Source organism: Vombatus ursinus, unplaced genomic scaffold, assembly GCF_900497805.2.
Source record: "Vombatus ursinus unplaced genomic scaffold, bare-nosed wombat genome assembly UNPS02015175.1, whole genome shotgun sequence".
NCBI classification, from domain to species: domain Eukaryota; kingdom Metazoa; phylum Chordata; class Mammalia; order Diprotodontia; family Vombatidae; genus Vombatus; species Vombatus ursinus.
This window is the reverse complement of record NW_020954953.1, coordinates 23,701,696-23,716,336: the sequence shown is the minus strand read 5'-3', so window position 1 is coordinate 23,716,336 and position 14,641 is coordinate 23,701,696. Positions and strand designations below refer to the sequence as shown.

The following is a 14,641-nucleotide window of genomic DNA, read 5'->3' as shown; positions in this document are numbered from 1 at the left end:
AGGTAATGAGAAAGATGTAGCATTTAGAAGAGTTAGAATTCCTCCCCTCTGCCACATATAGTCAGATTTATTCCTCTTAAATTTCATCTTGTTAATTTGGGTCTTTTGTTGCTGCCTATTACTTTCTGATCCTGCTTGTTAGGAGTCCTTTTTCCCCTTGTGGTAACTTTGTGTTTACTTTGTATATATACATTTTTACTCACTTGTATGTTAGAGACTCAGGCATTTGTTTCCGTGTTCCTACACAAAATAGGTGCTTAATCAATGCTTACTGAATTGAATCGATGTCTTTTTGGATTTTTTTCTGCCATCCAGCCTATTAGCAATCTTTCTCAGCTTTATTTGTTGTTGTTGTTTAGTTGTTTCAGCTGTGCCTGACTCTTTGTGACCCCATTTGGTGTTTTCTTGGCAAAGATACTGGAATGGTTTGTCATTTACTTCTCTAGCTCATTTTACATTTGAGGAAACTGAAGTAAAAAGGGTTCAGTGACTTAATCAGCTAGTAAGTATCTCTGGCTAGATTTTAACTTGGGTCTTCCTGAACAGGCTCTGTCTACTCCACCACCTAGCTGTCCAGTATATTATCTTCAAATCTGATAAATGTGAATGAAAGAAAAAGTATTTATTAAATATTTATTTTGTGTCAGTACCAAGCTAGGCAGCTAGGTGGCTCAGTGGGTAGAGCACTGGACCTGGAGTCAGAAAGACCCGAGTTCAAATTCTACGTGAGATATTTTTTGGCTGTGTGACCCTGGCAAGTTGCTTAACCACTGTGCACCTCATTTTCCTCACATGACATAGCACCTATCTCCTTGTGTTGCTGTCAGGATAAAATGAGATAATATTTGTAAAGTGCTTTGTAGACCTTAATGTGCTATATAAATGTTAGTTATTATTAGTATTAGTTGCCTAAGCACTGGGGATGCAAATAGAGAGTTGGGTCCTTAAGGAATTTACATCCTAGTAGAGGGAGACAACTATAGGAATAGTGACCAGGAAAGGGTATGTCTGGAGAGCCATGGAACTGGATGGCTTCATGGATCACATTCACTTCTAGATTGTAAGACCATGCTAAAACACTTTCTATGTCTTCAGTCCAAGTCTGACCAAAAATATGGAATGGGGCAGCCAGAACCAAAGATGGAACCTTGTAGTATTGTCTTTCAGGCAGACATAGAGCCTTTCATCAACATTTTTTAGTCTGAGAGTTCATTTTGCTTTTCTGGTAGGAATTCACATTCAGCTCCTTCACCTTTGAACATCTGAGTAGCATTTGCTTATCTCCATTACCTAGGCATCAGTCCCCGTCTCTGTTGGTGTTAGATAAAATAACTTTAAAGGGACAGTTAGTTATATAGGATCAATGGTATAATTCAGACATATCTTCTTGGGAGGCCAACATTTGAAGTTTAAAAGCATCAAATGGGAGAAGTATTGGTGTTTTTTTAGGTTGGACACTTACTGGTCCTCACTGGGTGATCCCTGATATTGGGATTGGGGAGAAAGCACCTCCCGCACAATCATTTTCTGATTGATAGACTGAGATGATCTGGAGAGACGGGGGTTCTTGAAAAGGTCTTGAAGGAAGGAGGGAAGGAAAGAAATAAGCATTTATTAAGTGCCTACTGTATGCTAGCCACTACTGTGGTATATGGTTATGATGTATCAGCACCGTTGCTATAATGGTGGTTGGGGCAACATTAATGAAGGGACTCCCTGTACTCGGTTGGGCATGTGGTTTAGTGCCACACCTTTGGGTTATCCAAAGGCTCGAAGTTTAGGAATGTGTAAGAACTTTATGACTTCTGAAATTCCTGCTGCCTCTGAGTCCACATTTCTATTCTGAAACACTCTAATTTAATAAGTGGTATTTTGTGACAGTGACTTATATGACCTTCTGGAATGGAATGAGTTGATCTCTGCTTTTCCATAGTGTATGACCTTGGCAAATCACATGACTTCCCTGTGGTTAAATTGGAGAAGCATTGGAAATGTCAAAATAATTGGCAAGCATCAGTCTCCCGAAATCAAGGTGGAAAATCAGGCTTCATTGCTTCCATTAAACTACTGTAGGGTAATCAAAGACAAAGATTAGACATTTTGAATATTCAGCTTCAAATCAGAGCAGGCTATTAAGTTGTAAATAAGCATCAATCACTTTTAAAAGCCAAGGACTCTGCTGTAGTTAGTTGTCAGTTTAATGGAATACCTTGAAAATTCGAAGACCTGGAAAAGTATGTGTTATGACTGTTTGTGAAAGGTGTCTGGCTATATTTGAGCCCAAATGATGATTCTTCAGATCATGTGGTTTCTTGGATTTAGGTGCCAAGGAATGAACTCCTGGTGTGTAGGTAATCAAGAGTTCCCATCAAAGGTGAAAGAAAACTGGTTGAATGATTGTTTCCCTGTTACCAGTACATGTATGTGTATATGTGCGCATTTGTATATATGCACTCAGAGCTTTGTGTGCATACATGTATACACATACATGTGTATACACATGCATGTATACAATGCTCTCACACACATACATATCCACATACATGTATACACACATACACATATACATGCACATATACAGAATATTTTCTGTAGTTTGTCTTTATGTCCCAGACCATCCATATGGCCAATCTAGACAGTGAAACAAGCCCTAATTAACATTCACGGCATATCAGTAGTGGGGTTCAGTCTCTGTTTGGCTTGGGTGGGTGTACATACGTAGCTCTTTTTATATATATCTGTCAGAAGGCAGTGACATATGATTAAGGACCACTTTCCCCATCTCTTACAGACTTAACTTTGTTCTTAAATCTGTAAGATGATGAGTAAATAACTAGAAACAGAAATGAGTGGCCGCAAGTGGACTAGAGAGGCCTGTGTGTGTGGCAGAATACTTAGATCTGTGTGGTGTAGTGGAGGGAACAAGAAAGCCTTCAAATTTCAAGCTGGGAAGGACTTTTGAAATCTATGACAACTCTTATTTAATAGGTGAGGAAATTGAGGACCAGAAAGGTTACTTGTTTTTTTCTAAGCTCAGATAGTTAATAAGTAGCAGAGATGGGAGACTTAGGTTGTAATCCCAACTCTGATAATAGCTGTGTAACCTTGGGCAAATTATCTGACCTCTGAGCCCCTCTGTCCCCATCTGTAGAATGGAGATAATTCACAGGAAAGCTCAAAGCAAAACTTCAAAGCACTAAATAAATATGAATTGTTGGTATTAGAAGAGAAAGAATGCTATAGTCAATTCTGAGGTCCCAGATTCCAATTTCACATTTGTGAGGCTTTGGACAAATCACTTAACTGCCTTAATTTTCTCTATTTTTAAGTCAGGGAATCGGATTAGGTGGCTTGTGAGATGGCTTGTAGTTCTATATCTCTGATTAGAATTTGGTCTGTGTGCCATCCCTCTTTTCTTTCTTTACTCCTCCTTTATGTCAATTCTCTTTTTTACTTCCTTCCTCTTGTTTCCATATTTCTCATATAATCTGTCTTGCCTCTTTTCTCTCACCATACCCTAATAAAAAAATAAAACAAGATTAAACAGATTCTACTTTTCCATTTCTTTGAAATTTTTTTTGTTTGTTTAGCTGTTGTTGGACAAGATCTTATGTACTTAGGAGTGTATCTTTGTCTCCCCTAATCACTAATTTCTTTAGTGTGTGTCCTTTTAACTTTAGAACTTTTTAGTTTGGGTTTTTGTTTTGTTTTGTTTTGTTTTTTCCTTCAGAGTTGTTTATTGGAGTTCACTGATACACCTATTACCTCGTTGAACAGGGGCTGGGAAAGATTAATTGTGACCTTCTTCCAGTCCCTTAGCCTGTTTGTCTCAATTTCCTCAAATGTAAAATGAGGATAATAATAGCAGCTTTTCCAGGGTTGTTGTGAGGATCTAATGAGATGATATTTATGAAGTGCCAGGCATATAGTAGGTGCTATATAAATATAAACATACAGATATATGCTCATTTATTCTCATTTAAAAAATTCTTATTCATTCTGGAGACTGTGCATTTTCTGTCTCCTAGGATCTTCAAGCAGAGACTAATATGGCATAGTGGGAATGTCTTTCATGTATAACTTGGAATAGATAACCACTGGGTTCCTTTCCAACTCTCTAGAGTTGGAAAGATTAAGATTAAAGATTACTAGAAAGATTAAGTGAATTTACACAAGATCTAGTGAGTGGCAGAGTCAAAATAAGAACTGGGGTTAATAATGATGATGATGAAGATGATGATGATACTAACAATAATCACTGACATTGCATAGAACTTTACCCACTATTTGTTACTTGAGCCAATCAGTATCCTTAGAGATATTATTGTACCCATTTCACAGATGAGGAAACTGAAGATAGAGCAGTTCAGTGACTTGCCTATGGTCGCCTTGCTAGGGTCAGAGATGGAATTCCAACCAAGGTGTTCCCAACTCTAAGTCCAGTACTATAGCCCTTTGGGTATATTGCCTCACTCAAATCATGACAGTTGTGAACTGGCTGTGATATTATGACAGGCTTGGCCAATATTTGTTCCAGTTGTTTTTTTAATGATGTGTTGAGTTGATTTGTTAACCCTTAATTAATTTGTTAATTAGTTCATTTGCTCCTCCTCACTTCTTTTCAAAGTTTCTATTTTGATAGCCCTACCTGGAGCTCACATCTTCCGATGTCCATTTCAGGACTCTTTCTAGTAACTTCCCCTGAGATCGGTTCTGCCTTTTTTTTTTTTTTTAAGTGAATTAGAAATTAAATATTTTAAAATGCTTGCTTCGGAAAGCGGTAAATTGGCTCGAAACTGAAGTAAATGATGCAGCTTTCTAATGAGCAGAAACAAAAGCAAACTCTATTTAACCCAAAAAGAGCCAGTGATGTTTTCCTAACATTTAATTTTGGTTTTGTGTTTTATAGGCTTTCTCCTGAGTGCCTGGGCTGCTCACCATTTTTTTCCCCTGAAAAAGAAAAAGTTGTCGTGAAGAAGTTCTTGCGCGCACAGACAAGACCATGGACATCATTGGCTTTCTGAAATCCCAGTTCCTGTGCCACCTTATAGTTTGTTACATATTCATTGTGTCCGGGCTGATAATAAACACCATCCAGCTCTTCACACTTGTACTCTGGCCCATCAACAAACAGCTCTTCAGAAAGATCAACTGCAGACTGGCCTATTGCATTTCCAGCCGTAAGATATTTACTTAATGTTTATTTTCATTCATATTGGATGCTTGCTTTAGCTTAAGGCAGGGGTGGGGAACCTGCAGCCTCAAGGTCACATGTGGCCCTCTAGGTCCTCAAGTAGGGGCCTGCACTTGAGGACCTAGGGGGCCACATGTGACCTCGAAGCCACAGGTTCCTCACCCCTGCCTTAAGGGAAGCATTAAGTATATACATAGCTATACTGCTCTGTTATCCCCATAATCCTTTAGCCTAAGTTAAACTAACTGAGACCAAAACCCTGGGCTTAGAAGTCTGAGGGGCCCTGATTTTGCTTCTTTGTCATTGTATTGTGTAACTTGGTCTCATGACTTGGCAGATGGAGAGAAAATTTCCACCTCTATCTATTTCATCTTGATATTATCAGGATGGTGATTTCAAATTGCCATTTGATAGACTGAACACCACATAAGGTTAGGTAAAATGTGTGTATATGTATGCACACATGTATGCATATATGTAGAGACATATCTATCTATGTGGTGTATATACACATGTGTATTGTGCACATTTGTGTGCATGTACACAATGCAGCAACACTCCTGTGTGCGTATGCATGAATACATTTACGCATGTGTATAGTCTGTATATAGAAACACATATGTGTCCGCATATATGTAATATATTTATATCTGTATGTATTTATGTGTTTATATGTTATATATATAACATGTGTTGTAGATAGGTCTATATAGACTTATATCTACATATACATGTCTTTATATATCCTTCTATATCTATTTATCTATATAGATATATCTATATGTGGATATATATATCTTTATATATCTACATGTTTATATGTGGATATATATCTTTATCTACATATTTATATGTGTTTATGCACATATGCACTCACATGTATAAGCATGTGCTTGTGCATTCATGTTTATATGTGTACACATACATGTGTGCATGCATATACACACAATAGAAAGTAAGTTAAGTGAGGTTAGGGCAGTTTCATTTTTGTCTACGTCCTCGATGTTTACTTAGCAAGGTGCTTGGCATGTAGTAGGTGATTAACAAATGCTTATTGGAATCGAATGAATGATTTATTAGTAAGAGCATTTAAGGGAGAATGAGAATAATTATTACTTTTGTGAGGATAAACTGAGGTGATATTTATAAAGTGTTTTGCAAACATTAAACCACCATATAAATGCTGTCATTATCAGGATTGTTATTACTATTATTATTACTAGTTAACTGTTAGTTTTTGAAGATAAGGATTGTTGGCCTGTTGTAGTTTAAAATCTTACATGAGCTGCTTATTTGTTTTCTTTTTTTTTCTGTTAGAAATTTTGTTTGCACTCTGGGGCTAAAAACCCAAAAAATCAACTTTGAGGACTCTCTTTGTAGAGTAAATCCAAACTAGTGTTTGATGGAAACAAGTAGCTTGCGATTCTTATGGTTTCTAGATGAGGTTAATAAGGGTATTCTATAAAACAACTGGAAAAAAGTATGGACCACATCTCTAAACATCCTTTTAAATATATAAATATATATACACATACATATATAAATATATACACATATGCACAAACATATACATATGTATGCATGTATATATGTATTTATGTGTGTATGTATATGTGTGTGTGTGTGTCACAAAATTGCCTTGAATAAACCAAATTCTAGATTAGCCAAGATGAATTATTAGGATTTCAAAGCTGGATAATCTTAGCATACTTTATAGCATGTGCAAACATTGGGAGACAAATCCACAGAGAGCGTATCGGCTCAGCAATTACACAGGCAAGAAGGGTGGGCCAGAAGTGGCCCAAAGAGGAAAGACGATTTCTCCCTTTCACCTTACCTATTTTAGTTCTCAGGAAAATCTAGAGAAATGAGAGAGTAAGACATAAGCAACTGCCTGATTTTCTCTTGACATTTTGTTAAAAATGAGTCAGATCTAATGACCCTAGAGAATCCTGCTCCACCCCCTCCCCCAGCCTTCCAAATGAAGTCCTCTCCTTTTAGGTTTCTCAGAAGCAAGTCCACTGAGCATCTTGGAATTTTTATTATGATTCCCAAGGTACCCAAATATTATTTTCCAAATACCATTGCCTCTTAGTAACGGTTTGTCTGTTCTTTCTTACCATATGAAACAGACTTAGAATAGTATGGTAGTAGAAAAGAAGGCAGTTACAGAGTTAGAAAAATACCTTGAGAGGAGGGTAATGTGAGGAAGACTCCAGAAATCTTACCTGGACCACTGATGAGCCCTAGGCTGTAGTTTGGAGACTCAGCTAGGAAATGGCACCAAAAACCACCCCTGAAATCTGGTGTAGATATTCAGTTTTTGTTTAGTTTAACTTTCATCCTCTCCCTAGGGTAGAGGAGTAAACGTTTACCTAGGGTTTAATTATGCCTTCTGGAATATGAGTCATTGTGTATCTTGGCAAATCAGTTGTATTAATTATTAGAAACTGACTTTCTAAGAAGAGAGGTAAAATATGCTGTGATGGGTTCTAAGTCCACCTTTGCCAGTAACTGGCTGTGACTTTGGCTAAATCACTCAACCCTTCTGGCCTTAGTATTCTCTTTGGATTTGAAGTCAGAAGATCAGAATTGATGATGGCTCGGCTTGTTTATTAGTACTTTGGCCGTGGACAAATTTCTTGAGCCTCTGTTTCCTCATCTATAAAATGAAGATAATTGTAACCAAATTTTTATCTGTTTTTGAAGTGTTTCTCTTATAAAGCCCCCATTCTTATACACCACCAAAATCTACTCATTTTCCTTACTCAGCTAAGATCCTTTAGCATGAGTATCTAAGAGAAATACTACATTTTCTAGCCAGAGAATTAAGGGCTTGATAAGATGTCTCATGGAGCAAGTATAAAGTCCAGGGCTGTTGCATGGGGCTATAAACTCTTTCACTTTGGAATTCCGTGATGTACAATCTCTTTCCCTCCTGGATAGTCACAGATTTAGGAAACTAGGATTTTAAGACATGAATGAGTCAAGTGAATTGTGGTTCAATTGGCCAACAAATTGAATCCAGAATGCTGAAAATGAAGTTGCTATTGCCAGAGTTTTTGTTTAAGCACAGAAAAGATTATTCACTTTCTGATAATGAAGAAAATGAGTGATGATTGGAACTTTAAGAAGTTGTAATCCCTCATGGTATTGGTGATGTCCTCTCTTTTCCTGTCTCTGCTGCTCCAGAGCATGCTCTAGCACTGAAGTACACCTGCTATCTTAAGGATGCAGCCAAACACTCATTTAGAACTGTCCATCCTCCAAGGCTCATGTCCTTCCATAAACCTGCCACAAGACATCCTCCATCCCAGCCTTCTGGGATCATTCCTGTGCATCATAAGATGTAAGGTAACATGGATACTGGTGGAGCACTCAGGTTATCTTGTAGTCATGTCACTCTCAGTGACCCAATGACCAGTGCTTTTCCAGTTATAAATTTCTCTGCTGACATCCTTTACCCACATGGTATCCTCATTGAATAATAGCTCTTTTTGTAGTACCTTAAGTTTATAAAGCACTGTATATATTATCTCATTTGATCCTCTAAAAACAAAAAAAAATCAAAACCTGTGAAGTATTTGTTGTTATTGTTCCCATTTTATACATGGGGGAACTGAGGCTGGGAGTTTTAATGACTTGCCCAAGTTTAGATTCAAACTTAGTTCTTGGGGCAGCTAGGTGGTGCAGTGGATAGAGCACCGGCCCTGGATTCAGGAGGACCTGAGTTCAAATCCGGCCTAGGACACATTACACTTACTAGCTGTATGACTCTGGACAAGTCACTTAACCCCATTGCCTAGCCAAAAAAAACCAAAAAAACAAAAAAAAATCAAACTTAGTTCTTCCTGATCACAAATCTGAGCTCTGTCTACTCTGTTACCTGTGAAGATCAGTGAGCGTTAATAGCCAAACCCTCCCTTCCCCCAGCTCTAAAGATTGTTCCTTTATTTTAAATTTTTTTCCTAGTTAAAAATAAAATACATTTGATTCTACTGTTAGAAATCTCCCATTTTAAACGGAGATTCAGTATATATTATTCTACCTTCAGTGCCTTTTACATCCTATGAAGGCATTCATCAGAAAACTAAGGTCTACACAGTATGGGCATCTTAATACAGCCATCCACCTGCCACAGATTGCATACTGCCTTTCCCTCTACCCTCACCCTTTTTCATTTCTTACTCTTGTTCTGGTGAAGTATTCAGATCAATGCTTCTAGAGAAAGCATGACGATCAGCCTGCTGCCCTGAGGCTCTTCTTAGTCTCCCTGATTGCCTGTTACAGCAATTTCCATCCCTGACAATCACTTGTGTTTGTTGTATCCTCCTATTAGAATATAAGTTCCTCAGGAATATAGTTGATTGGAAAAAATTTTTACAAAGGATTCTGATAAAGGTCTGATATCCAAGATGTAGGTACCTGATACAAATAGATAAGCATAAAAACCATTCTTCAGTAGAGAGATAATCAAATGATATAAACAGGCAATTTTCAAAGAAGAAAAGCAGAATATCAGCACCTATATGAAAAAATGTTCCAACTCAATAATAATAATGGAAATGAAAATTAAAACAATTATGATGTTCTACCCATTAGATTGACAAAGATGATAAAAAAGGAAAATGAAAATTCTTGGAGGGACTGTAATTGATAGAAATAGATAAGAATAAAAACTCTTCTTCAAAAGAGAAATAATCAAATGATAAAATGAGGCAGTTTGCACAGAAAGAAATGCAAAATACCAATACTCATTTGAAAAAATGCTCCAACTCAGTAATAATAATAATACAAATACCAATTAAAACAATTATGATGTTCTACCTATTAGACTGACAAACATGATAAAATAGGAGAATGAAGGGGCAGCTAAGTGGTGCAATAGATAGAGCTCTAGCCTTGGAGTCAGGAGGACCTAAGTGCAAATCTAGGCTTCACACACCTGAAATTTACTAGCTGTGTGACCCTGGGCAAGTCACTTATTGACTCTCAAAAAAAAAAAAAGGAAAATGAAAATTCTTGGAGGGGCTGTAATTGATAGAAATAGATAAAAATAAAAACTCTTCTTCAATAGAGAAATAATCAAATGATAAAACGAGGCAGTTTTCAAAGGAAGAAATGCAAAATACCAATACCTATATGAAAAAAAGCTCCAATTCAATAATAATAGTACAAAAACCAAGTAAAACAATTATGTTCTGCCTATTAGATTGACAAACATGATAAAAAAAAAGAAAATTAAAATTCTTGGAGGGGCTGCTGTTGTTGTTCGTCCATCATTCTTGAAGAGGACTGTGACATCAGGAAGGTGATGCCATGACTTGCAAGTGAATTGGATTTAAGTGAGTCAAGGCTACACAAAGTCACTAGCCTCACTCTCTCCTCCAGAGCCATCTGGGCCCAGTGGCTAGATATAGATCAAGACGACTGGAGATGTCTCACTGGAGGGGCTGTAGGACACTAATGTACTGCTGGTGGAGCTTTTATTTGGTTCAGCTATTCTGGAAAACAATTTAGGATAATATCAAACTGTGATGTGACAATACCACTACTAGTTCTATACCGACAAAGAGATGAAAAACAGAGGGAAACGACCAGTGTATATAAAAATATTAAAGCATCAGTTTTTGTGGTAGTGAACTGTCAGGAACAAAGTGAATACCCCTAAACTGATGAATGGCATAATAATAGTAACAACAGTAGCAGGAGCATTTAGATAGCACTTCAAGGTTTGCAAGGCACTGTACAAATACTATCTCATTTCAACCTCACAACGGCTCTGGATGGTAGGTTTTCATCATTATTCTCATTTTGTAGATCAATCAAACTAACATTTATTACATGAAGAAATGAAGGATGAGAAAGGTTGTGACTTGCCTAGAATCATGTAGCTAGTTAGCTTCTGCGGCCAAATTTGAACTTAATGCTTGTTGATTCTAAGTCCAGCGTTCTAACTGCTGCACCACTCAGCCACCTCCAATAAATGCTGACTTATGAATGTAATGGAATGTTATTGTGCCTTAAGAAATGACAAAAGGGATATGTTTAGGAAAATACAGAAAGACTTATGTGACCTGATATAGATTGAAGTGAGCAGAAGCAGGAGACCAATTTATACAACAATTCCAATAATGTAGAAGAAAACAACCATGAAAAACTTAAAAACTCAAATCAATGCAGTAACCAGTTATGGTTTTAGAAGAATCATGGTGAATGATTTGGGAAAATCATGAGATGAGATAGAATATAAGATGTATGTTTTTAGATATAGCCAATGTATGGATTTGTTTTGCTTTACTATTTGTCCAGGATCTGTTTCTTTCTTTTTTTTTTTTTTCAGCCAGAGACAAGGTTTATTAAAGATCCACCATACTGGCTAGACTCTTAAGGAATCTGAACATTTGTGAGCTATTGGCTAGGTTCTTAAAGAATCTGAGCAGTGGCTGGATTTTAAGAATCTGAGCCTTACTTTGCTGTTTGTTACAAAGGATCTGGATTTGGTGGCAAGGGGTGGGGTGTGTGAGGTGAAGGGTATACAAAGGGAGGAATTGTGTTGATAGAACAGAAAGAAAACAAAGGGGAAAAATCAACTAAATATTTTAATAGTATATGAAAGGGAACAAAAGGCAATTCATAAGGGATCACAGACAAGCAGGGCAGTATTTCAGGGTATTTTGTTAAATTTAATGTATGGTTTTTTTTTAAGTTATGCCTAATAGAAATTCACATCATCTGTTTTTCTGTTCTTTGTATATGGAAATGTTTATAATTGTTGATGTTTGTCAAGTTTGTAATAAGAAAAATTACCACCTCCACCCACCCCCACCCCCCAAAAAAACAAAACAGAGGACAGGATTTTATATCTTTTCCTAGATCCTAGCACGGTGCCTGGTGACTAATCAATTTCTGTTGGTTGATTGAAGTAGAGAACTGATCGATCTAGAGAATGAAAACTTCCAAATGTTTTTTGCTGGTAGCCATGGTTTCTTTCTTCAGAAAGGGAAAAAAAAAACAGCAAGAAGAGAATTAGTGGAGTATGTGTATCATGTAAATGAGTGACTTGGGTGAGAAGTTGGGACATAGGGTTATTGTTCTTTTCATGGGAATTATAGAATGTCACAACTGGAAGAGACCAGAGAGAGCTCTGTCCTAGGCTTTCTTCATTCTCTTCCCTATATTCTTTATTGATGACCTCATCTGCTCCCATGGATTCAAATACCATTTCTATTCACATCGAAATGCTATGGATTTGGAGTCAAAGGACCTAGATTCAAATCTTGCCTTGCTACTTACTATGTGAGTAATGCTCACATTATTCACATAGTCAAGTCATTTAAACTCTGTAGGTCTCGGTTTTCCTCATTAGATAAATGAGATGATTGAACTATATGACCTCAGAGGTGCCTCTTTGTCTATGCTCCCGTGACTCCTCAGTTTATGCATCCAGCTCTAATCCATCTCCTGAACTCCAGGCTCACATTTCCAATTGTCTCTTAGGCATCTCTATCTGGATGTGCTATTTTGAAATCACCATGTCCAAAATAGGATTATGTTATATTTCTCTTAACCCTTCTGTCCTCTAAACTTCAAAGTCCAATTGAGGGAACCATCCTCTTCTCAGTCACCCAGGTTTGTAGCCTCTGGATCTCCTTGGCTTTCCCCTTCTCCATCCCTGTCATATCCAAATGGTTGCTGGATCCTATCAATTCCACTTTTCTATCTCTTATATCTATTCTCATCTCCGCTCACTTAGATGCTACTATAGCTAAGGCTTCTAGAAGTTCTTTCCTAGGTGAGTGTGAACAGCCTTCTAGTTAGTTGATCTACCTCTCCCCATTTCCATTCTTTCCCTCTTCATTCTGTCTACCATGCTGCTACCACAGTGATCTTCTCAGGGCTAAAGGCTAATCATGTTGAGAGATATAATGAAAATGTTTGTTTCCATAAAATTGAAACAACCACTAGAAAAGTAACTGAGTAAAACGGGATACAGCCGGTCTTATCATGTTTTGCTGTGAGAAGTCAGTAAGTCGGACAAAGGTTAAGCTTTGCTTAGAGTGTGCATGCTTAATAGACTCATGAGTACTAACTTCTCCACCTCCAGGCCTGGTTAGGACACCATTTTCTGAACATGTGATGTATGTAGAAGGAGGGAAACATATCAAGGGGTAGATGTGTAATAGGCGTACAGGAAAGCTGTGCGTTCCAGAGTACTCAGCCAATGAGTAAACAGAGGAGGGACTTTGTGGCCAGGATTAGAGATATAGCGAATTCTTGCTTTGGTACAGTGTGTCCTATTCCATAGGACACTCCAGTTGCAACTGTGTAATAAACTGGGCTTTTAACTTCATTCCTCCTGAGTCCAAATGAGTTATTTCTCACAATGTCTCCTTTTCAAAAATCTTCGGTGGCTCCCTAGCACCAACAGGATAAATTACGAGCTCTTTAGCTTATCATTTTAAGCTTTCTGCAGACTGGTACCAGTCTGTCTTTCCAGACCAATTTCATTTCATCACCCCGCCCATTCATCATTCCTAGCAAACTAGAATCTCAGTTATGTCACACATTTCTGAAATGCACTCCCTCCTTACTTCTGCCCTTCGGAATCCTAAGCTTCTTTCTGGTTCAGGTGCCACCTCCTATTTAAAATCGTTTCATATCATTCTAGTTTGTTAGTACTTTTCCTTCCTCAAATTACTTTGTACTGATACCTGTATATGTGGTATCGAGAAGAAAGACATATCAGTTGGCTTGAGGTTTTTTTGGATTTATCTCCAGTGCTTTGTATGTAGTAGGCCCCTAATGAATGTTTGTGGAAATTAAATTATTGTTATTAAGTCAGCATTTATTAAATTATTTCTCAATGGGTTTTCCCAGGCAGGAACACTTTTCAGCAGTAATTCTCTTAACCTTAGACCTTTTTCTCTCTCTCTATTTAAAAAAAAATGTTCTGCACCTCTGTCCCCCAAATGTTACACAGTCAATGTAAATTAATTTAGTATACTCAGTAAACATACCAGTTGCTAGCTCTGTAGCTAATTAAAGGTGTAGGACGTGTCATTTTATTCCCTTTTCCTTGACTTCCTTCTGGACTTTTGGCCCTTTTAGTGATTATCAAGTCAAGACAGCAACCAGGAATGCCTGCCCACCCTCTACACATTCCCATTACGCTCCCTGTAGTTTAAATTAATCTGTCAAGACAGACATAAATACAGGGCACAATCTCTACAAACCTTCGTGTTGTTACAGGGCCTCAGAGTGTTGTCTGCTTTTCTTTAATTTTTTTAAAGGTCTGGAAAAATGGAAATCTTCTAATTATCAACTGAACAGCCAGCTGTAAAAGGGAGCATTTCAAGGTCAAGCAGTTATTTGTCCTTGATTTTGTCAAACTTGACCTGATAATACCACCAAAGAGCCAGAATAATCCAGGCCGTGGCTCTCAGT

General features: G+C 37.5%; 1 protein-coding gene across 1 annotated transcript in view; it reads left to right on the top strand.

Moving 5' to 3' along the window:
- Positions 1 to 14,641, top strand: part of LOC114031407 (1-acyl-sn-glycerol-3-phosphate acyltransferase delta-like) — a 183,859-nt gene that overhangs the window by 42,742 nt on the left and 126,476 nt on the right. Inside the window, exon 2 of the mRNA XM_027846469.1 lies at positions 4,910 to 5,180. Coding sequence (XP_027702270.1) covers positions 5,003 to 5,180 — 178 coding nt within the window. The 5' untranslated portion in view covers positions 4,910 to 5,002. The remainder of the gene's footprint in view (positions 1 to 4,909; positions 5,181 to 14,641) is intronic.